Here is a 24,443-nt window from a genome sequence, read left to right on the forward strand (position 1 = left end):
ACACAGCCAATTTTTGTATCATCTGCAAACTTCTTAATTACGCCCCTTACATTTAAGTCTAAATCATTGATATATACCACAAAAAGCAAGGGACCGAGTACTGAGCCCTGCGGAACCCCACTGGAAACAGCCTTCCAGTCACAAAAACACCCGTCGACCATTACCCTTTGCTTCCTGCCACTGAGCCAATTTTGGATCCAACTAACCACTTTCCCTTGGATCCCATGGGCTTGTACTTTTTTGACCAATCTGCCGTGTGGAGAGTCAGTGTTTACAGGAGGGGAGAGTGACCAGTGACCAGTGTGTGTGGAGTGTATCCCAGTGAGAGTCGGAACTTTACTCACTCAATATCCTACAGCGGGGATCAGGGTTTGGAGCTTACCTGGTCAATATCTTAATTCTACAGTCACTGACATGCTCGTCCCATCAGCCCATTTAATGAACTAATTCGTAGAACAAACACACTGGATATAAATTGAAGAACTCGAAGGTTTTCTCTCCACTTTGTGGCTATTTAGAAAGAAATTAGCCTTGTTTGGTGCCTTGTTACACTGAAGGATCAGGGTTGAACGGGTCTCTAATAGGATTCCAGATTGAGAGCTGAAATATAGAACGGAGATGAGAAAGCTATCTTTTAAACATGACAGCCACTGACAACTGGAATTCCTCAGCAGCGTTTAACGTAAATAGCTGGTACAAAGTGTGTGGCTCCACTAATGTCTGTGTGTCCCCTGGCACCCAGACACGTCCATCTAAACTATTACAGTGACAGATCTGTGACTCAGTCCCGCAGGATCCCGGGGCAGTACCGAGGGTCAGAGTTAACACCGTAATTGTGTCGTTAATTACCAGCATGACATTATTTCAAACCGCCAGCTCGAGCTCCTGACACCGACCTCATCTGTCACAAAATCAGATGAATAAATGTATAATCAGCTCGACCGCATGCTCTCTGAACTCAATCTGCTCAGAGAAAAGAGCAGAGCTGAAAGCAAGTGTGATATGCCCCCTACGATCACACAGCACATCCACTGGGTGCCTGTGTAAATTTGTGTGTGTGTGTGTGTGTGTGTGTGTGCGTGCACGCATGTGTCTGACGGGTCGCTCCAATTCAGTGTGTGTGCAAGGAGGGCTCTTCGATTCAGTGTGTGTGCAAGGAGGGCTCTTCGATTCAGTGTGTGTGCAAGGAGGGCTCTTCGATTCAGTAAGTGTGCGAGGAAGTCTCTTCGATTCAGTAAGTGTGCGAGGAAGTCTCTTCGATTCAGTAAGTGTGCGAGGAGGTCCCTCCGATTCAGCGAGTGTGCAAGGAGGTGTCTCCAATTGGGCAAGTGTGCAAGGAGCACTCTTCGATTCAGCGAGCGTGCAAGGAGGGTTCTCCGATTCAGTGAGTGTGCAAGGGGGGCTCTCTGATTCAGCAAGCGAGCAAGGAGCGCTCTCTAATTCAGTGAGTGTGCAAGGGGGGGCTCTCTCAGCGAGCGTGCAAAGAGCGCTCTCCGATTCGGACGGTGTGCGAGGAGGGCTCCCCGATTTGGTGAGTGTGCAAGCAGGGCTCCCTGATTCAGTTTTGAAAGATGCGGTGAGAAGGGGGGATTGAGGGATAGGGTGAGTAGGTGGGATTGAGGGATAGGGTGAGAAGGGGGGATTGAGGGATAGGGTGAGTGGGCGGGATTGAGGGATAGGGTGAGAAGGGGGGATTGAGGGATAGGGTGAGTGGGCGGGATTGAGGGATAGGGTGAGTAGGTGGGATTGAGGGATAGGGTGAGAAGGGGGGATTGAGGGATAGGGTGAGTGGGCGGGATTGAGGGATAGGGTGAGTAGGTGGGATTGAGGGATAGGGTGAGAAGGGGGGATTGAGGGATAGGGTGAGAAGGAGGGATTGAGGGATAGGGTGAGAAGGAGGGATTGAGGGATAGGGTGAGTGGGCGGGATTGAGGGATAGGGTGAGTGGGTGGGATTGAGGGATAGGGTGAGTGGGCGGGATTGAGGGATAGGGTGAGAAGGAAGGATTGAGGGATAGGGTGAGAAGGAGGGATTGAGGGATAGGGTGAGAAGGAGGGATTGAGGGATAGGGTGAGAAGGATGTAGCTCAGTGGGGATGTAGCTCAGTGGAAGAGCGCATGCTTTGCATGTATGAGGCCCCGGGTTCAATCCCCGGTATCTCCAAACAAGTTAAATTTCAAATTTTTCCTCACAACATTCAAGAAGCATTTGGATGAGCACTTGAAATGCCATAGCATACAAGGCTACGGACCAAATGCTGGAATATGGGATTAGAGTAGACAGGGCTGATGGCTGGCGCGGACACGATGGGCCGAAGGGCCTCTATCCGTGCTGTATGACTCTATGACTCTAAGGAGGGATTGAGGGATAGGGTGAGAAGGAGGGATTGAGGGATAGGGTGAGAAGGAGGGATTGAGGGATAGGGTGAGAAGGAGGGGAGGTGGGACTGAGTGGTAAAAGCCGTTTCCTTTTCCTAAAAACCCTCCTGTTCTCACCACCCAACCCGGTGCCACATCCCAGCGCTGATCAGGCTGCAAAGGAGAAATGAACCTTTGCTGAGTACTCTGGCCCGAGACCCCACTCAGTGCGACTCCGATACCAGAGCAGGGTCAGGGATAGCTCCCTCCCACAGGCAGTTGGGCGACTGCCTTCCATCCAGCATTGTACATCTAACCCTAAGTAGGATCGTGCAGACGCGCAACGGTTACACAGACTGTGGAGAAAGCTGCCCAGTCGCCAAGGCATCTTCATTCAGATAATTATCTCCATCGATTACTTACAGACAAGATTAATAGGATCACCCGCTTAGGCTGGCAGTTATTGAGGCTTAAATGAAACAGTTAGAGAAAAGTACCAAGCAGAATTTTCAGAAGGCCTTTGATAAAGTCCCACATAAGAGGTAAGTTTGCAAAATTAAAGCACATGGGATTGGTGGTAATATACTGGCATGGATTGAAAATTGGTTAACAGACAGGAAACAGAGAGTAGGAATAAATGGGTCTTTTTCGGGGTGGCAGGCAGTGACTAGTGGGGTACCGCAGGGATCAGTGCTTGGGCCCCAGCTATTCACAATATGTATCAATGATTTGGATGAGGGAACTGAATGTAATATTTCCAAGTTTGCTGACGACACAAAACTAGGTGGGATCGTGAATTGTGAGGAGGATGCAAAGAGGCTTCAAGGCGATTTAGACAAGTTGAGTGAGTGGGCAAATACATGGCAGATGCAGTATAATGTGGATAAATGTGAAGTTATCCACTTCGGAAGGAAAAACAGAAAGGCAGAGTATTATTTAAATGGTAATAGATTGGGAAATGTTGATGTACAAAAGGACCTGGGTGTCCTTGTACACCAGTCACTGAAAGCGAGCATTCAGGTGCAGCAAGCAGTTAGGAAGGCGAATGGTATGTTGGCCTTCATTGCAAGAGGATTTGAGTACAGGAGCAAGGATATCTTACTGCAGTTATACAGGGCCTTGGTGAGACCGCACCTGGAGTATTGTCTGCAATTTTGGTCTCCTTAACTAAGAAAGGATATACTTGCCATAGAGGGAGTGCAGCGAAGGTTCACCAGACTGATTCCTGGGATGGCAGAACTATCGTATGAGGAGAGGTTGGGTCGACTCGGCCTGTATTCACTCAAGTTTAGAAGAATGAGAGGGGATCTCATTGAAACATATAAAATTCTGACAGGGCTAGACAGACTGGATGCAGGGAGGAAGTTTCCCCTGGCTGGGGGATCCAGGACGAGGGGTCACAGTCTCAGGATAAGGGGTAGGACATTTAGGACTGAGATGAGGAGAGATTTCTTCACTCAGAGGGTGGTGAACCTGTGGAATTCTCTACCACAGGAGGCTGTGGAGGCCAAGTCACTGAATATATTTAAGAAGGAGCTAGATAGATTTCTAGACACAAAGGGCATCAAGGGGTATGGGAAGAGAGCAGGAATATGGTATTGAGATAGAGGATCAGCCATGACCATATTGAATGGGGGAGCAGGCTCGAAGGGCTGAATGGCCTACTCCTGCTCCTATGTTCTTTGTTTCGATGTTTCTAAAGTGTCAAGCAGCCTCCCCGACACTGCAAGTTCTGCTGATGATTAAGTCCACGGGTACAGACATCCCCAAACTTGCTGCGACAGAATTAATCTTTCACTTATAAAATCTGTTCTTGGGATGTGGGCATCGCTGGCGAGGCCGGCATTTATTGCCCATCCCTAGTTGCACCTTGAGAAGGTGGTGGTGAGCCGCCTTCTTGAACCGCTGCAGTCGGTGTGGTGAAGGGGCTCCCATTATGTTATCTGTCCTTTTTTGAGTGTGTGGGGAGTGGAATTGTCAGAGCCGATGTTGCACATGGCAGGACTCCTGAGAGGACAGGTACTTCCATTGAGCAGGAATATTCTGCTCATTGCAATCCACCTATATTGAGCTGTAATTTAATGAGAAGGACAGTACCACAGCAAGATAGAAAGACAGACTTGCATTTTATACAGTGCTTTTCACAACCTCAGGATGTCTCAAAGCACTTTACAGCCAATGAAGTATTTTTGAAGTGTAGGCACTGTTGTAATGTAGGAAATGCAGCAGTCAATTTGTCACAGCAAGATCCCACAAACAGCAATGAGATAAATGATCAGATCATCCGTTTTTGGTGATATTGTTTGAGGGATAAATATTAGCCAGGACACCGGGGAGAACTCCCCTGATCTTCTTCATAATAGTGCCGTGGGATCTTTTATGTCCACCTGAGAGGGCAGACGAGGCCTCGGTTTAATGGCTCATCCAAAAGATGATTAGTCCATCGGAACCCTCTCTTTCCAATAACTGGTCGCCTGGAATAAAGTTTTGATGGCAGTGTGTTTCAGAAGATGTGTCTGGATACTGGCAGAAGACAGGACGGTGCAATCCTCTGCCTATAGCTGAAAGGCCGATGTATACAAGTAGTTATAGTTACAGTTATAGCACCGGATTCTCAGAGTCCCACACCAGAGGGACACGGTTTTATTGTGAGCCCCGAGCTCTGCTAATGTCTATACGGATATGTTTCTGCTGATACCTCACTGCAATTTGCAAATGATTTTGTTTACCCTGTAGAGTTTGAACCAGGTTTAATATTTCTCTGTGTGTAGAGATAACCGTGCGAGACAGGGTAGGTCTCCTACTCCAAGATTCCTCAGTATCCTCTCGCGGAGAACCACACGCGCTCCTGCTCACAATTATCGGGAGCCTCCTTTCCCTGAACTCACCAGTTTTTTTTTATTCGTTCATGGGATGTGGGCATTGCTGGCAAGGCCGGCATTTATTGCCCATCCCTAATTGCCCTTGAGAAGGTGGTGGTGAGCCGCCTTCTTGAACCGCTGCAGTCCGTGTGGTGAAGGTTCTCCCACAGTGCTGTTAGGAAGGGAGTTCCAGGATTTTGACCCAGCGACGATGAAGGAACGGCGATATATTTCCAAGTCGGGATGGTGTGTGACTTGGAGGGGAACGTGCAGGTGGTGTTGTTCCCATGTACCTGCTGCCCTTGTCCTTCTAGGTGGTAGAGGTCGCGGGTTTGGGAGGTGCTGTCGAAGAAGCCTTGGCGAGTTGCTGCAGTGCATCCTGTGGATGGTACACACTGCAGCCACAGTGCACCGGTGGTGAAGGGAGCGAATGTTTAGGGTGGTGGATGGGGTGCCAATCAAGCGGGCTGCTTTGTCCTGGATGGTGTCAAGCTGCTTGAGTGTTGTTGGAGCTGCACTCATCCAGGCAAGTGGAGAGTATTCCATCACACTCCTGACTTGTGCCTTGTAGATGGTGGAAAGGCTTTGGGGAGTCAGGAGGTGAGTCACTCGCCACAGCATACCCAGCCTCTGACCTGCTCTTGTAGCCACAGTATTTATATGGCTGGTTCAGTTAAGTTTCTGGTCAATGGTGACCCCCAGGATGTTGATGGTGGGGGATTTGGCGATGGTAATGCCATTGAATGTCAAGGGGAGGTGGTTAGACTCTCTCTTGTTGGAGATGGTCATTGCCTGGCACTTGTCTGGCGCGAATGTTACTTGCCACTTATCAGCCCAAGCCTGGATGTTGTCCAGGTCTTGCTGCATGCAGGCTCAGACTGCTTCATTATCTGAGGGGTTGCGAATGGAACTGAACACTGTGCAGTCATCAGCGAACATCCCCATTTCTGACCTTATGATGGAGGGAAGGTCATTGATGAAGCAGCTGAAGATGGTTGGGCCTAGGACACTGCCATCTGCACCTGCACAAACATAGACACAATGCTCACAACAGCTGACCCTCACACACAGGGTCACAACAGCTGACCCTCACACACAGGGTCACAACAGCTGACCCTCACACACAGGGTCACAACAGCTGACCCTCATACACACGGTCACAACAGCTGACCCTCATACACACGGTCACAACAGCTGACCCTCATACACACGGTCACAACAGCTGACCCTCATACACACGGTCACAACAGCTGACCCTCATACACACGGTCACAACAGCTGACCCTCACACACACAGGGTCACAATAGCTGACCCTCACACACAGGGTCACAATAGCTGACCCTCACACACAGGGTCACAATAGCTGACCCTCACACACAGGGTCACAATAGCTGACCCTCACACACAGGGTCACAACAGCTGACCCTCACACACAGGGTCACAATAGCTGACCCTCACACACAGGGTCACAATAGCTGACCCTCACACACAGGGTCACAATAGCTGACCCTCACACACAGGGTCACAATAGCTGACCCTCACACACACACAGGGTCACAATAGCTGACCCTGGCACATGCCATACGCGACCCTTATGTGGCCCACAAATTACCAGATTTATTGAATTCACATCTTGGCACAGTGGGATTTGAACTCACAACCTGCTGATTGCCAATCCAGGACCAGAACCACTAGGCTACTGTACCCTAATTGGATGAAAAATATCTACAGATACCACTTAAGCACAGTACAGCACCTTATATTCCTGGGGCGCATCTCAGGCCAAACTTCACCATCAACATGCAAGAATCATCGAATCATACAACACAGGAGGAGGCCATTCGGCCCATCGTGCCTGTGCCGCCTCTTTGAAAGAGCTATCCAATTAGTCCCACTCCCCTGCTCTTTTCCCAGAGCCCTGTAAATGTTTTCCCTTCAAGTATTTCTCCAATTCCCTTTTGAAAGTTATTATTGAATCTGCTTCCACCGCCCTTTCAGGCAGCGCATTCCAGATCAGAACAACTCGCTGCGTAAAAAAATGTTTCCTCATGTCGCCTCTGGATCTTTTGCTGATTACCTTAAATCTGTGTCCTCTGGTTACCGACCCTTAGGATCATAGAATCATAGAAAGCTACACAGAAGGAGGCCATTCGGCCCATCGTGTTTGTGCTGGCCGAAAAAGAGCTATCCAGCTTAATCCCACTTTGCAGCACTGTAGCCCTGTGGGTTACGGCACTTCAGGTGCACATCCAAGTACTTTTTAAATGAGTTGAGGGTTTCTGCCTCTCCCACCCTCTCAGGCAGTGAGTTCCAGACCCCCACCACCCTCTGCATGAAAAATTTTTTCCTCAGCTCCCCTCTAATCCTTCTACCAATCACTTTAAATCTATGTCCCCTGGTCACTGACCCCTCTGCTAAGGGAAATAGGTCCTCCCTATCCACTCTATCCAGTCCCCTCATAATTTAATACACCTCAATTAAATCTCCCCTCAGCCTCCTTTGTTCCAAAGAAAACAACCCCAGCCTGTCCAATCTTTTCTCATAGCCACTTTCTGCCACTAGAAACAATTTCTTCTTATTTACTCTGTCAGAAGCAGTTTCAATTCAGTGCAGGACAGAGAACCTGACAGGCCTGACCCGGCCAGTCAGTTTAACCTCAGTGGTGGGAAACGATAATACGATAATCCGGGACAGAATTAACGGTCACTTGGACGAGTGTGGATTGATTAGGGAAAGCCAGCACGGATTTGTTAAAAGCAAATCGTGTTTAACTAACCTGATTGAGTTTTTTGATGAGGTAACAGAGAGGGTCGATGAGGGCAATGCGGTGGATGTGGTGTATGTGGACTTTCAAAAGGTGTTTGATAAAGTGACGCATAATAGGCTTATCATCAAGATTGCGGTCCATGGAATAAAGGGGGCAGTAGCAACATGGATACAGAATTGGTTAAGTGACAGGAAGCAGAGAGTAGCGGTGAACGGTTGTTTTTCGATCTGGAGGGAGGTGTACAGTGGTGTTCCCCAGGGGTCAGTGCTGGGACCACTGCTTTTTTTGATATATATTAATGACTTGGACTTGGGTGTACAGGGCACAATTTCAAAATTTGCAGAAGACACCAAACTTGGGAGTGTAGTGAACAGTGAGGAGGATAGTGATAGACTTCAAGAGGATATAGACAGGCTGACAGGATGGGCGGACACATGGCAGATGAAACTTAACGCAGCGAAGTGTGAAAAGATACATTTTGGCAGGAAGAACGAGGAGAGGCAATATAAACTAGAGGGCACAATTCTAAAGGGGGTACAGGAACAGAGAGATCTGGGGGTATATGTGCACAAATCGTTGAAGGTGACAAGGCAGGTTGAGAAAGTGATTAAAAAAGCATACGGGATCCTGGGCTTTATAAATAGAGGCATAGAGTACAAAAGTATGGAAGTCATGATGAACCTTTATAAAACACTAGTTCACCCACAACTGGAGTATTGTGTCCAGTTCTGGGCATCGCACTTTAGGAAAGATGTGAAGGCCTTAGAGAGGGTGCAGAAGAGATTTATTATAATGCTTCCAGGAATGATGGACTTTAGTTATGTGGATAGACTGGAGAAACTGGGGTTGTTCTCCTTAGAGCAGAGACGATTAAGAGAAGATTTGATCGAAGTGTTCAAAATCATGATGGGTTTAGATAAAGTAAATAAAGAGAAACTCTTCCCATTGGTGGAAGGGTCGTGAACCAGAGAACACAAATTTAAGGTGATTGGCAAAAGAACCAAAGGCGGCATGAGGAAAAACTTTTTTACGCAGCGAGTTATGATCTGGAATGCGCTGCCTGAAAGGGTGATGGAAGCAGATTCAATCGTGGTTTTCAAAAAGGAATTGGATAAATACTTGAAGGGAAAAAATTCGCTGGGCTACGGGGAAAGAGTGGGAGAGCGGGACTAATTGGATTGCTCTCACAAAGAGCTGGCACAGGTTTGATGGGCTGAATGGCCTCCTTCTGTGCTGTAACCATTCTATGATTCTAACACTGGGACCCATGTTGCTGCATTGAGCAGCGTGCTCGTCTCCTGTACGTGTCTGCGCTGCGCTGCGTGGGACCTGTGCGTGTACCTGCTGCTGTCCTGGCTCGGTTTGATCAGCCCCTGCGCCGAGTCTTCCCACACACTGTTGGCCATGGAGTTTCCGATTGCCGTCATCACCATGATGAGCTCGACAGGCCAGTCGTCCAGGTCAAGGGAACGCACTCGCGTCAGGTGCGTGCCCAGATTCCGGTGGATGCCGGAACATTCTATGCAGATCAGGGCTCCAAGGTTCAAGCTTGCCCAGTCAGGATCTGTGAGAGAAGTGTGGAGACATTCACATGTCACTGGCATTCAAGATCTGTACAAGCAAGCACAGCGCACCAGTCCCCTGCATCAGTGGCCCAGCGTCGCTTCAGACAGTCAGCTCAATACAGTGACCCTGAGATTGAGGTCAGCCAGGATTCCGCCCATTCAGACTGGTCGTTAAATTCAGGTTCGAGGAGTGCCCTCTGCAGATCTTCCATCTGCCCCCTGACATCGAGGTCGGGGAATGTTCCCAGGCTACTCTGGCAAATTCCTCCCTCTATGCCCCGAGAGGCCTCAGTGAAACTCATGCCATTTAGGACCTGACCTGAGTCCCTTTGAGGCCTCCTGATGGCCCCAAACCTTTACTGGAGCAAGGAGATCGATTGCGGAGTGGACCCAGTACCGTCTCTAGTCAGAACAGCTCCAAGTCCTGCACTGTGGGCCTCGCTGCAGTCCTGCACTGTGGGCCTCGCTGCAGTCCTGCACTGTGGGCCTTGCTGCAGTCCTGCACTGTGGGCCTCGCTGCAGTCCTGCACTGTGGGCCTCGCTGCAGTCCTGCAGTGTGGGCCTCGCTACAGTCCTGCACTGTGGGCCTCGCTGCAGTCCTGCACTGTGGGCCTTGCTGCAGTCCTGCACTGTGGGCCTCGCTGCAGTCCTGCACTGTGGCCTCGCTGCAATCCTGCATTGTGGGCCTCGCTACAGTCCTGCACTGTGGGCCTCACTACAGTCCTGCACTGTGGGCCTCGCTACAGTCCTGCACTGTGGGCCTCGCTACAGTCCTGCACTGTGGGGCTCAGCGCCGTCCTCCACCCTGGGGCTCAGTGCCGTCCTCCACCCTGGGGCTCAGTGCCGTCCTCCACCCTGGGGCTCAGCGCCGTCCTCCACCCTGGGGCTCAGAGCCGTCCTCCACCCTGGGGCTCAGCGCTGACCTGTACAATACTCACTCGGTGTGTCACAGTCAACGCAGAAGCTGTTCCCTCGCACATTCCGAATTGATTGGATGGCAATGGCATCACTCTGGCTTCCCAACCGAGACTGAAAAAATCAGAGAACAAATATTATTTACTGCACACAGCGGTTGTTTTCATTGAACAGTCGTACAGGTGAACAGAAACAAAATGTGTTTAGGAACATGCAGTCCAACATCCCATTCTTTTTTCAAACATTAGCCCCACCATCTCCCCATATCCCTAAATCCCACCTACCCACCTTCTCCCCATATCCCTCAATCCCACCTACCCATCATCTCCCCATATCCCTCAATCCCACCTACCCACCGTCTCCCCATATCCCTAAATCCCACCTACCCACCTTCTCCCCATATCCCTCAATCCCACCTACCCACCTTCTCCCCATATCCCTCAATCCCACCTACCCACCGACTCCCCATATCCCTCAATCCCACCTACCCACCGTGTCCCCATATCCCTCAATCCCACCTACCCACCATGTCCCCATATCCCTCAATCACACCTACCCACCGTCTCCCCATATCCCTAAATCCCACCTACCCACCGTCTCCCCATATCCTTAAATCCCACCATCTCACCTTATCCCTAAATCCCACCTACCCACCGTCTCCCCATATCTCTCAATCCCACCTACCCACCTTCTCCCCATATCCCTCAATCCCACCTACCCACCGTCTCCCCATATCCTTAAATCCCACCTACCCAACGTCTCCCCATATCCTTAAATCCCACCTACCCACCGTCTCCCCATAACCCTCAATCCCACCTACCCACCTTCTCCCCAGATCCCTCAATCCCACCTACCCACCTTCTCCCCATATCCCTCAATCCCACCTACCCACTGTCTCCCCATATCCTTCAATCCCACCTACCCACCTTCTCCCCATATCCCTCAATCCCACCTACCCACTGTCTCCCCATATCCCTCAATCCCACCTACCCACCGTCTCCCCATATCCTTCAATCCCACCTACCCACCTTCTCCCCATTTCCCTCAATCCCACCAACGCACCTTCTCCCCAGATCCCTCAATCCCACCTACCCACCTTCTCCCCATATCCCTCAATCCCACCTACCCACTGTCTCCCCATATCCTTCAATCCCACCTACCCACCTTCTCCCCATATCCCTCAATCCCACCTACCCACCATCTCCCCATATCCCTAAATCCCACCTACCCACCGTCTCTCCATATCTCTCAATCCCACCGACCCACCTTCTCCCCATATCCCTCAATCCCACCTAACCACCGTCTGCCCATATCCTTAAATCCCACCTACCCACCGTCTCCCCATATCCTTAAATCCCACCTACCCACCCTCTCCCCATATCCCTAAATCCCACCTACCCACCGTCTCCCCATATCCCTCAATCCCACCTACCCACCCTCTCCCCATATCCCTAAATCCCACCTACCCACCGTCTCCCCATATCCCTCAATCCCACCTACCCACCTTCTCCCCATATCCCTCAATTCCACCTCCCCATCATCTCCCCATATCCCTAAATTCTACCTACCCACCGTCTCCCCATATCCTTAAATCCCACCTACCCACCATATCCCTAAATCCCACCTACCCACCTTCTCCCCATATCCCCATAGATTGCAGAACTCTGAGGTACAGAAGGATCTGGGTGTCCTCGTACATGAATCACAAAAAGTTAATATGCAGGTACAGCAAGTGATTAGGAAGGCAAATGGAAAGTTGTCATTTATTGCAAGGGGAATGGAATATAAAAGTAGAGATGTTTTGCTACAGTTGTACAGGGCATTGGTGAGACCACATCTAGAATACTGTGTGCAGTTTTGGTCTCCTTATTTAAGAAAGGACATAATGGCTTTGGAGGCGGTTCAGAGAAGGTTCACTCGACTGATTCCTGGGATGAGGGGGTTATCTTATGAGGAAAGGTTGGACAAGTTGGGCCTGTATACACTGGAGTTTAGAAGAATGAGAGGTGATCTTATTGAAACATATAAGATCTTGAGGGGACTCGAAGGGGTAGATGCTGAGAGGATGTTTCCCCTTGTGGGAGAGACTAGAACTAGGGGACCCAGTTTAAAAATAAGGGGTCTCCCATTTAAGACGGAGATGAGGAGAAATTTTTTCTCTCAGAGGGTCGTGAGTCTGTGGAACTCCCTTCCCCAGAGAGCGGTGGAGGCAGGGTCATTGAATATTTTTAAGGCTGAGTTCGATAGATTCCTGATTAACAAGGGAGTCAAAGGTTATAGTCGGTAGATGGGAAAGTAGGGTTGAGGTCACAATCAGATCAGCCATGATCTTATCAAATGGCAGAGCAGGCTCGAGGGGCTGAATGGCCTACTCCTGCTCTTAATTCGTATGTACATATGTTCGTATGTATCCCTCAATCCCACCTACCCACCCTCTCACTATCTCCCTTAGTGCCTTCTTTCTCTAGAAATAAATCTAATTGTCTCTTCCCATTTACAATATCAACTCCAAGGTCCTTCCCTACTAATTTATTCCACCACTCGATCTACCTTTGGGTGAAAAGAATCTCCTAACTTACCTTCTAAGTCCCAATATCCTCAGTATTAATTGGTGTCGCTGGGATTTCACCACTTCAGCACAGTGGGTGTTTTGCCTGGATCGATTTTGTTCATTTTTTTCAGAACAGCCGAAGCTGCCTGATTAAAAGAATATTAAAATTAAACTCTTTATCACTGCCTGACACAGGCCTCTGTACATCAGGTTGCTGTCAGCTCTAATAATACCACCTGCGAGCATGCTGTCCCCGGGCCAGGCCCGGTCTGTGTGGCTGGCAGAAGCAGCAAATGGAATTTGCTCTGAGTGGGACAACCCTGTCGTGTATTGGAGGGAGAGTGTAAACAGCAGCAATATGTGCCCACTAACTGGACAACCCCCATTACAGGAGGGAGTCTCTCTGATTCAGGGACTGGTATCACTTATTCCTGCATTTGAGAGCGAGTAGAACAGTGGTCAGGCTGGGATTGGTCTCTCACTCGAGGAGCCCCAGGCCAGCCACTGAGGCAGCACAAAGTGTCCAATCTTTAGCAAGGCAGCAGCGACTGGTCATTGTGAAACACTTGCACTGAGGCACAAGACACCCCATTGTACCTGAGCGCCCAGCACCCAGTGATGAAAACATGACGTCCCTCAGTCCGGTCACAGCTTCCCTCATGCCAAGCTGTCGTTCTCTCTGTCCCATGCATACCTTGTTTTTACTGCTTTCACAGGACTGCAGGCTGGCAAAGATCTGACTCTCGATCGCCAGCACCCATGATTCTCTCTCATCCGAACTCGAGGCCTCAAAATGCCAAGTCTGCCCAGTTAACGACACAATAACAAACTCATAGGATTCCTCCACATCTGTAAAATAGAAAGACAGTGGGAAGGTTCGAGTAGGGCTAACAACACAGGGGACATTGAGACGGTCAAAGTTGGGGTTAACAATATAAGAGAGAGTGGCCCTGAGCTCTGGAATTCCCTCCCTAAGCCTCTCCGCCTCTCTCTCCTCCTTTAAGACCCTCCTTAAAACCTGCCTCTTTGACCAAGCTTTTAGTCACCTGTCCTAATATCATAGAATCTTACAGCACAGAAGGAGGCCATTCGGCCCGTCGTGCCTGTGCCGGCTCTTTGTAAGAGGTGTCCAGTTTAGTCCCACACCCCAGCTTATTCCCCATAACCCTGTAAATTAATCCTCTTCAAGGACATGTCCAATTGCCTTTTGACAGTTCCCATGGAATCTGCTCCCACCACCCTTTCACGTAGTCCGTTCCAGATCTTCACAACCCTCTGTGTGAAAACATTTCTCCTCATTCCCCCTCTACGGCCTCTGGTTACCGACCCACTTGCCAGAACAAACAGTTCCTCCCGACTCGATCAAAACCCCACATCATTTTGAGTTCCTCTATCTCATGTGGCTCAATGTCAAATTTTATCTGATAATCGCTCCTGTGAAGCAATTTGGGACATTTTACTACATTAAAGGCGCTGTATAAATACACACTAAAAACTGAGGGAGCTTTACTCTGTATCTAACCCGTGCTGTACCTGCCCTGGGAGTGTTTGATGGGACAGTGTAGAGGGAGCTTTACTCTGTATCTAACCCTGTACCTGCCCTGGGAGTGTTTGATGGGACAGTGTAGAGGGAGCTTTACTCTGTATCTAACCCCGTGCTGTACCTGCCCTGGGAGTGTTTGATGGGACAGTGCAGAGGGAGCTTTACTCTGTATCTAACCCTGTACCTGCCCTGGGAGTGTTTGATGGGACAGTGTAGAGGGAGCTTTACTCTGTATCTAACCCTGTACCTGCCCTGGGAGTGTTTGATGGGACAGTGTAGAGGGAGCTTTACTCTGTATCTACCCCGTGCTGTACCTGCCCTGGGAGTGTTTGACTGGACAGTGTAGAGGGAGCTTTACTCTGTATCTCAGTGACGCCAGGGTGGGACAGGGGCTGACCAGCGGGTGGGATGACTTTGAATCAAACAAGCCTCTCCGAGCTTTCCGTTCCCTTAATCCATTTCAGGGTCTCGTGCCGGCCCCGAACTGAACCCAAACCCTTGCCCGTGTGTCTCCATCTCAGTCAGTTTTCGTTAGAAAGTTACCTGCACTTTATTGCATTTAGCTGCAGATCAGCCAGTTGGAATCTTCCGATCCTCTACCCACCCCTCGACCCACACTGTCAACATACCCCACAGCTTGTGGTCATCTTCCCAGTTTCTAACGAGGCTGTCACCAGTCCCATCATCGCACTGAGATACTCGAGTCACTGCCTTATTCCCACCTTCATATTTGGTTTTCAAGCTCAAAAATCGGCAAATCTTTTAGTTTAATTCCCCTCCCCTCCTCCCTCTGCCTCATTTCCCTCCCCTCCCCGCCTCATTTCCCTCCCCTTCCCGTTTCATTTTCCTGCCTCTCCTCCCCTTCCCTGCTGTGTCACTCCTCCCCTCGCCATCTCTCCACTCCTCCCCATCTCTCCACTCCACCCCTCCCCATCTCTCCTCTCCTCCCCATCTCTCCACTCCACACCTCCCCATCTCTCCACTCCACACCTCCCCATCTCTCCACTCCACCCCTCCCCATCTCTCCACTCCTTCCCATCTCTCCACCCCACCCCTCACCATCCCTCCTCTCCTCCCCATCTCTCCACTCCACCCCTCCTCCCATCTCTCTTCTCCTCTCCTCCCCATCTCTCCTCTCCTCCCCATCTCTCCTCTCCTCCCCATCTCTCCACACCACCCCTCCTCCCATCTCTCCTCACCCCTCCTCCCATCTCTCCTCACCACTCCTCCCCATCTCTCCTCTCCTCTCCTCCCCATCTCTCCTCCGCACTTCTCCCCACCTCTCCTCCGCACTTCTCCCCATCACTCCTCTCCTCTCCTTCCCATCTCTCCTCCTCATCTCTCCTCTCCACTCCTCCCCATCGCTCCTCTCCTCTCTTCCCCATCTCTCCTCTCCTCTCCTCCCCATCTCTCCTCTCCTCCCCATCTCTCCTCACCACTCCTCCCCATCTCTCCTCTCTTCCCCATCTCTCCTCTCCTCCCCATCTCTCCTCTCCTCCCCATCTCTCCTCACCACTCCTCCCCATCTCTCCTCACCACTCCTCCCCATCTCTCCTCTCCTCCCCATCTCTCCTCACCACTCCTCCCCATCTCTCCTCTCCTCTCCTCCCCATCTCTCCTCTCCTCCCCATCTCTCCTCACCACTCCTCCCCATCTCTCCTCTCTTCCCCATCTCTCCTCTCCTCCCCATCTCTCCTCTCCTCCCCATCTCTCCTCACCACTCCTCCCCATCTCTCCTCTCCTCCCCATCTCTCCTCTCCTCCCCATCTCTCCTCTCCTCTCCTCCCCATCTCTCCTCTCCTCCCCATCTCTCCTCATCACTCCTCCCCATCTCTCCTCTCCTCCCCATCTCTCCTCACCACTCCTCCCCATCGCTCCTCTCCTCTCCTCCCCATCTCTCCTCCCCATCTACCATCTCCTCTCCTCCCCATCTCTCCTCTCCTCCCCATCTCTCCTCACCACTCCTCCCCATCTCTCCTCTCCTCTCCTCCCCATCTCTCCTCTCCTCCCCATCTCTCCTCCCCATCTCCCCTCTCCTCTCCTCCCCATCTCTCCTCACCACTCCTCTCCATCTCTCCTCTCCTCTCCTCCCCATCTCTCCTCTCCTCCCCATCTCTCCTCACCACTCCTCCCCATCTCTCCTCACCACTCCTCCCCATCTCTCCTCACCACTCCTCCCCATCTCTCCTCTCCTCTCCTCCCCATCGCTCCTCTCCTCCCCATTGTTATTTGGCTTAGGGTGACGGGTTGAGGATCATATCCAATTTTAATCCTCTACTTGCCTTATGCGCAATCAGGTAATTTTGCAACTAGTCAGTGGTCAGGCCAGGGAACTTCCCTCACTGTCGAATAACTGCTGGCACCATCACACTTCACACATAGAAATTACAGCAAAGAAACAAGGTATTTGGCCCAATCAGTCCAACCCAATCCTAATTCCATCTAATCCCATGTGCCCAGGCTATTCCCATATCTCTTTATCCCCCTTTCCTTTAATCACCTTTCTCACCTATTCTTCCATGTTGACCTGGTCTCTGCTTTAATCACTAACTCTGGGACTGAATCCCACAGCCTCACAACTTCAGTGTAAAAATGTTTCTCCTGCTCTCTGTCCTAATTCTCTAACATTTAATCCGATATCTATGTCCCCTCCTCCTAGGTCCTCAATCACTGGAAACAGACGGTTTCTATCTACTCCATCCCATCATAATTTTAAACATCTCCATCAAATCACTCCTTAAACCCTTCTGTTCTATATAAAGAGCCCCAATTATTCGTCTATCTGTCTATCTGTATTTCCTAATACCAGGCAGCATCCGAGTGAGTCTGTGTTACACCCTCTCTATTCCCTCAATATCCTATAGTGAGGAGCCCAAAACTGCACACAGCCCTGTAATTGTGATCTTCCTGAGGTGATAGAGATTCACCATTACAGCTCCACTTTTATATTCTACACCTCTTGTCATCAAACCCAGTTTTCTGTTAGCTTTTTGCTATGGCCTTATCCACTCAAGGTGCTGCTTTTAATGTCTCGTGAATCTCAACCCCCAAATTCCACTTCTCTTCCACATCACACAGCTTTTACTTTTTTTAAATGAAATGTACCACCTCACATTTACTGACATTGAATTCTGTCCGCCACGTTTTTTTCCCATTCTACCATCTTATCAATATCCCCACTGGCACTTCATCTGATCCTCAGAATGGCTCACTACACCTCCGATTTCAGTGTCGCTGCCTCAAGCCCTGTGTCAAGATCGCTGGGGTACACGGTACCTTGGACAAGGTATCAGAGGACGGGCTGTGGGACTGCACCTCACCCAGACCCCCGCCTTTGGGTGAGGAGGGTGGGGGGGGGGGGTGGCAGAGGTGGGAACGGGACCAGAGACAGTAAATCACTGCCTCTCACAGCCTGAGGGCCTTTAATTAATGGGCCAATTTCAGGCCCGGCGTCACTGGTTTAAAGGAATCGTACTTCACTGTTCCACTCGCTCGTCCCCCTCCCCAACTCAAAAAATGACTGTTCACCAACAGGAGAAGCTGGGTGCTTGAGTCTGATTAGTAAAGGCAGCCAGTGAATAGCGAATGATAACAATATACATCTCCACACATACTTGATCTCATAGCAAACGGATTAGTAATTACCTAATTAGGGTTATGCAAATACCATGCTCATTTGCATAATGCCTCATTCCCTGAGCTCTGAGAGCTGTCGGCCAATTGTCTCCTCACAAGACAAACAGCAAAAAATTATCTGTCGCAGCGCACGGATCGCCAACTCAAACTGTTAACTCCATCCGCCGTGCGCTCAGTGCGGGGAGAATCCCAGGGATCCAGAGAGCGAGCAGGTCTTCCTGGGATTGAGAGAATCCCAGGGATCCAGGGAGGGAGCAGGTCTTCCCGGGATTGGGAGAATCCCAGGGATCCACGGAGCGAGCAGCTCTTCCCGGGATTGGGAGAATCCCAGGGATCCACGGAGCGAGCAGGTCTTTCCTGGATTGGGAGAATCCCAAGGATCCAGAGAGCGAGCAGGTCTTCCCGGGATTGAGAGAATCCCAGGGATCCAGAGAGCGAGCAGGTCTTCCTGGGATTGGGAGAATCCCAGGGATCCAAGTAGGGAGCAGGCCTTCCCGGGATTGGGAGAATCCCAGGGATCCACGGAGCGAGCAGGTCTTCCCGGGATTGGGAGAATCCCAGGGATCCACGGAGCGAGCAGCTCTTCCCGGAACTGGGAATGTCTCAGGGATCAAGGGATGGAGCAAGTCTTGCCGGGACTGTGAATATCCCAGGGATCCAGCAGGCCTGGACAGGAGTGGGCAAATCTGACAAATTGAGACAAGGTACTGATACAGTTCGGGATTGTGAGGATTCAAGTGATCTGGGCAGGGAGCAGTGATCGACCCGTGGGTGTATACTGCCCCGGGTCTAATATACACTCACTGTCCCAACTCCCCGTCTGTGTATACTGCCCCGGGTCTAATATACACTCACTGTCCCAACTCCCCGTCTGCGTATACTGCCCCGGGTCTAATATACACTCACATGGTCGTGAATGACCAATATCTAAGAATTCTAGCAAGCTTCAGGGTCGCGATATCGTTTTTAGCGTTGGACAGTCTGCCGTCGGATGGTCTGATTAATTCACCGAGACCATTTTACAAGGTGTGAGGAAGCTCTCTGCCCACTCTAGCAGTAATCTGTGAAGTCAGTCAGCAACATTCCCACCCGTTACTGGCCGTGCAAAGTGCCGGACTCCCGGGTTAGCAAGGACCAATCCCATGGAATTTCCATCCAGGGATATTCCCCAAGACTCTTCAGGAAATCAGTGAGGAATCTGAGACCCCAGTGGGTAAACTAGCTGAGTGTACCCTGGGTTTAAGACTCTTCTAAGTGGGTAAAGTAGCAGCAAGTTCCCAGGTTTGTCTGTGTGAGGTTAGCTGATCTCAGGTGGATCAGCAGTTGTCGATTGGGGGGATTAGGGAGCTCTGAATTGGCTTGGATAGAGCATGTATGAGGGCTGGGCTTGGCTCAGCTGTGACACTCCCTTCACGGTGGAATAAGAACAGAAGAAATAGGAGCAGGAGTCGGCCATCCGGCCCCTCGAGCCTGCTCCGCCATTCAATCAGATCATGGCTGATCTTCAACCTCAACTCCACTTTCCTGCACCATCCCCATATCCCTTGATGCCTTTAATATCTAGAAATCTATCGATCTCTGTTTTGAATGTACTCAATGACTGAGCCTCCACAGCCCTCTGGGGTAGAGAATTCCACGATTCACCACCCTCTGAGTGAAGAAATTTCTCCTCATCTCAGTCCTAAATGGCCGACCCCTTATTCTGAGACTGTGACCCCTAGTTCTAGATTCCCCAGCCAGGGGAAACATCCTCCCTGCATCTACCCTGTAGAGCCCTGTAAGAATTTTGTATGTTTCAATGAGATCACCTCTCATTCTTCTAAACTCTAGAGAATACAGGCCTAGTCTATTCAATCTCTCCTCATACGACAATCCCGCCATCCCAGGAATCAGTCTGGTGAACCTTCGTTGCACTCCCTCTATGGCAAGTATGTCCTTTCTTAGGTAAGGAGACCAAAATTGTACACAATACTCCAGGTGTGGTCTCACCAAGGCCCTGTATAATTGCAGTAAGAAATCTTTACTCCTGTACTCAAATCCTCTTGTAATAAAGGCCAACATATCATTTGCTTTCCTAATTGCTTGCTGCACCTGCATGTTAGCTTTCAGTGACTCATGTACAAGGACACCCAGGTCCCTTTGAACCTCAACATTTCCCAAACTCTCACCATTTAAAAAATACTCTGCATTTCTGTTTTTCCTACCAAAGTGGAAAACTTCACATTTTTCCACCTTACCACCATCTGCCATGTTCTTGCCCACTCACTTAGCCTGTCTATATCCCCTTGAGTGGCCTGTCTATTGCAGTACGGATCAATCCTCTCGGGAGGAGAGAGAGGAAAAGTGAAAGGAAATAGATAAACAACAGTTTGCATTTATATAGCGCCTTTAACTTAAAATGTCCCACGATGCTTCACAGAAGCGATTATCAAACACAACTTGACACTGAGCTACATAAGGAGATATCAGGACAGGTGACCAAAGGCTTGGTCAAAGAGGTACGTTTTAAGGAGCGTCTTAAAGGAGGAAATTAAACTAAATAGCAGTGCGGTGTCTCTTTAAGAACCACTGCATTCAGCGCTGGTGTCTGACTGGATGCACGGAACTCATTTATTTCCCTAAACCAGTCACTATTGCAGAGTTCAATAATCTCTCTGCTCATTAGAATACCTGATAATAATGAGAAAAAAAGGGACATCGCCAGCCCCATTGTTCCTAATGGATGTGATTAGAGGAAGGAAATCTCTCATCTCACGCTAGATAAACCAGTCCGAGAACTCAATAGGTTTTCGGAACTTGCCAATACACAGCAACACAGCAGGAGGCCTTTGTCATTACATTTCTGCTCTTCTTATTAGCATCAGGCTTTGTTTGTGTCGCACAGGGACCGAGGGCTGCACAATTTGGTTTATTACATTCTACACCTGTAACCTACGGCAGCCCCACCGACCAAACTGTTAGAGGAAGTTTCATCGGACACCAAGTTAAGGAGTTGCCAAGAAAAAAAAGAAAGAAGGAACTTGCATTTATATGGTGCCTTTCACCACCTCAGGGTGTCCCAAAGCGCTTTACAGCCAACAAAGTGCTTTTGAAATGTAGTCCCTGTTGTAAAATAGGAAACACGGCAGCCAATTTGCACACAGCAAGATCCCACAAAGAGCAATGAGATAATGACCAGATAATCTGTTTTAGTGATGTTGGTTGAGGGGGTGAATATTGGCCCCGGACAGCACCTCCGACGGTGCAGCACACTGCAAGGTCCCACAAATAGCAATGAGATAAATTACCAGTTATTGGGTTTTGGTAGTGTTGGTTGAATTTTGCCCAGGACACCGGGAGAAATCCCTGCTCTCCTACTCTGCGATATATAACCCAAACGGAGAGACAGGGGCCTCGCATTAATGACACCTCTGGAAATGCTCTATACTACATTGGAGAGTCAGACTGAATTATGTGCTCAAGTCCCACTCAGTGCCACCACAGAGCCAAGCTGAGGGCTATTTGGAGACCAATCTCACATGTACACATTCATTCTGGGTACAGAGAACAGTCCCACATGTACGCATTCGCTCTGGGTATACAGCCTAATCCCACATGTACATATTCACTCTGGGTACACAACCCAGTCCCACATGTACACATTCACTCTGGGTACACAACCCAGTCCCACATGTACATATTCACTCTGGGTATAGAGATCAGTCTCACATGTACACATTCACTCTGGGTACACAACCCAGTCCCACATGTACATATTCACTCTGGGTATACAGCCCAGTCCCACATGTACACATTCACTCTGGGTATAGAGATCAGTCTCACATGTACACATTCACTCTGGGTATACAGCCCAGTCTCACATGTACATATTCACTCTGGGTATAGAGATCAGTCTCACATGTACACATTCACTCTGGGTATACAGCCCAGTCCCACATGTACATATTCACTCTGGGTATAGAGATCAGTCTCACATGTACACATTCACTCTGGGTATACAGCCCAGTCCCACATGTACATATTCACTCTGGGTATACAGCCCAGTCCCGCATGTACACATTCACTCTGGGTATAGAGATCAGTCTCACATGTGCACATGGATTTTTTTTTTTTATTCGTTCACGGGATGTGGGCGTCGCTGGCAAGGCCGGCATTTATTGCCCATCCCTAATTGCCCTTGAGAAGGTGGTGGTGAGCCGCCTTCTTGAACCGCTGCAGTCCGTGTGGTGACGGTTCTCCCACAGTGCTGTTAGGAAGGGAGTTCCAGGATTTTGACCCAGCAACAATGAAGGAACGGCGATATATTTCCAAGTCGGGATGGTGTGTGACTTGGAGGGGAACGTGCAGGTGGTGTTGTTCCCATGCGCCTGCTGCCCTTGTCCTTCTAGGTGGTAGAGGTCGCGGGTTTGGGAGGTGCTGTCGAAGAAGCCTTGGCGAGTTGCTGCAGTGCATCCTGTGGATGGTGCACACTGCAGCCACAGTGAGCCGGTGGTGAAGGGAGTGAATGTTTAGGGTGGTGGATGGGGTGCCAATCAAGCGGGCTGCTATATCTTGGATGGTGTCGAGCTTCTTGAGTGTTGTTGGAGCTGCACCCAGAGGTCGGTATTAGGACCACTGCTCTTTTGGATATATATTAATGACCTGGACTTGGGTATAGAGGGTATAATTTCAAAGTTTGCAGATGACTCGGAAATGTAGTAAACAATGTGGAGGATAGTAACAGACTTCAGGAGGATATAGACAGACTGGTGAAATGGGCAGACACATGGCAGATGAAATTTAATGCAGAGAAGTGTGAAGTGATGCATTTTGGTAGGAGGAATGAGGAGAGGCAATATAAACTAAGTGGTACAATTTTAAAGGGGATGCAGGGACAGAGACCTGGGGGTGCACATACACAAATCTTTGAAGGTGGCAGGACAAGTTGAGAAGGCTGTTAAAAAGCAAATGGGATCCTGGACTTTATTAATAGAGGCATAGAGTACAAAAGCAAGGAAGTTATGCAAAACCTTTATAAAACACTGGTTAGGCCTCGGCTGGAGTATTGTGTCCAATTCTGGGCACCACACTTTAGGAAGGATGTCAAGGCCTTAGAGAGGGTGCAGAAGAGATTTACCAGAATGGTGCCAGGGATGAGGGACTTCAGTTATGTGGAGAGACTGGAGAAGCTGGGATTGTTCTCCTTGGAACAGAGAAGGTTAAGGGGAGATTTGATTGAGGTGTTCAAAATCGTGAAGGGTTTTGATAGAGTAAATAAGGAGAAACTGTTTCCAAAGGCAGAAGGGCCGGTAACCAGAGGACACAGATTTAAGGTGATCGGCAAAAGATCCAGAGGCGACATCAGGAAACATTTTTTTACGCAGCGAGTTGTTCTGATCTGGAATGTGCTGCCTGAAAGGGCGGTGGAAGCATTTTCAATAATAACTTTCAAAAGGGAATTGGATAAATACTTGAAGGGAAAATTTACAGGGCTATGGGAAAGAACAGGGGAGTGGGACTAATTGGATAGATCTTTCAAAGAGTTGGCACAGGCACAATGGGCCGAATGGCCTCCTCCTGTGCTGTACCTAGTATGATACGATGATATGTCTCAGTAAAGGAACTTAAGAGTCAGGTTGTCGATTTGACTAAATTCACAAGGTAGGGAAAGTGCTTCCTGCAGTCACACTGACACCGAGTATAGTAACTATCGTCCGGGGAGAGCCGCAAGCTTAAAAACAAGACAGTCCTGGGTACTGGGGCTTGTTAGACTTCCCTTTCAATCTGTTTCTATGTAAGGAGAGAATCCACATTCTGTACAGTTACAGTGAGTGATCCTCACCCTGAATAAACAGTGACTCTGTACAGTTCCAGTGAGTGACCCTCACCCTGAATAAACACTGACTATGTACAGTTCCAGTGAGTGACACTCACCCTGAATAAACAGTGACTCTGTACAGTTCCAGTGAGTGACCCTCACCCTGAATAAACAGTGACTCGGTACAGTTACACAGTGAGTGACCCTCACCCTGAATAAACACTGACTCTGTACAGTCACACAGTGAGTGATCCTTACCCTGAATAAACACTGACTCTGTACAGTTACAGTGAGTGACCCTTACCCTGAATAAACAGGGACTCTGTACAGTTACACAGTGAGTGATCCTTACCCTGAATAAACAGGGACTCTGTACAGTTACACAGTGAGTGATCCTTACCCTGAATAAACAGGGACTCTGTACAGTTACACAGTGAGTGACCCTCACCC

General features: G+C 49.5%; 1 protein-coding gene and 1 non-coding gene across 4 annotated transcripts in view; one reads left to right on the top strand and one right to left on the bottom strand.

The window, feature by feature from the left end:
* Positions 1-24,443, bottom strand: part of LOC137309207 (arf-GAP with GTPase, ANK repeat and PH domain-containing protein 3-like) — an 862,346-nt gene that overhangs the window by 52,249 nt on the left and 785,654 nt on the right. For all 3 annotated transcript variants that reach the window (XM_067977476.1, XM_067977484.1, XM_067977468.1), the window contains exons 12-14: positions 13,712-13,866; positions 10,490-10,580; positions 9,328-9,550 (exon numbers count right to left, since the gene is read on the bottom strand). In XM_067977476.1, coding sequence (XP_067833577.1) covers positions 9,328-9,550; positions 10,490-10,580; positions 13,712-13,866 — 469 coding nt within the window. The remainder of the gene's footprint in view (positions 1-9,327; positions 9,551-10,489; positions 10,581-13,711; positions 13,867-24,443) is intronic.
* trnaa-ugc (transfer RNA alanine (anticodon UGC)) lies at positions 2,092-2,163 on the top strand. Its single transcript has one exon. It is a non-coding gene; the product is annotated as a tRNA-Ala (tRNA).

The sequence above is a fragment of the Heptranchias perlo genome, chromosome 3, assembly GCF_035084215.1.
Source record: "Heptranchias perlo isolate sHepPer1 chromosome 3, sHepPer1.hap1, whole genome shotgun sequence".
NCBI lineage: Eukaryota > Metazoa > Chordata > Chondrichthyes > Hexanchiformes > Hexanchidae > Heptranchias > Heptranchias perlo.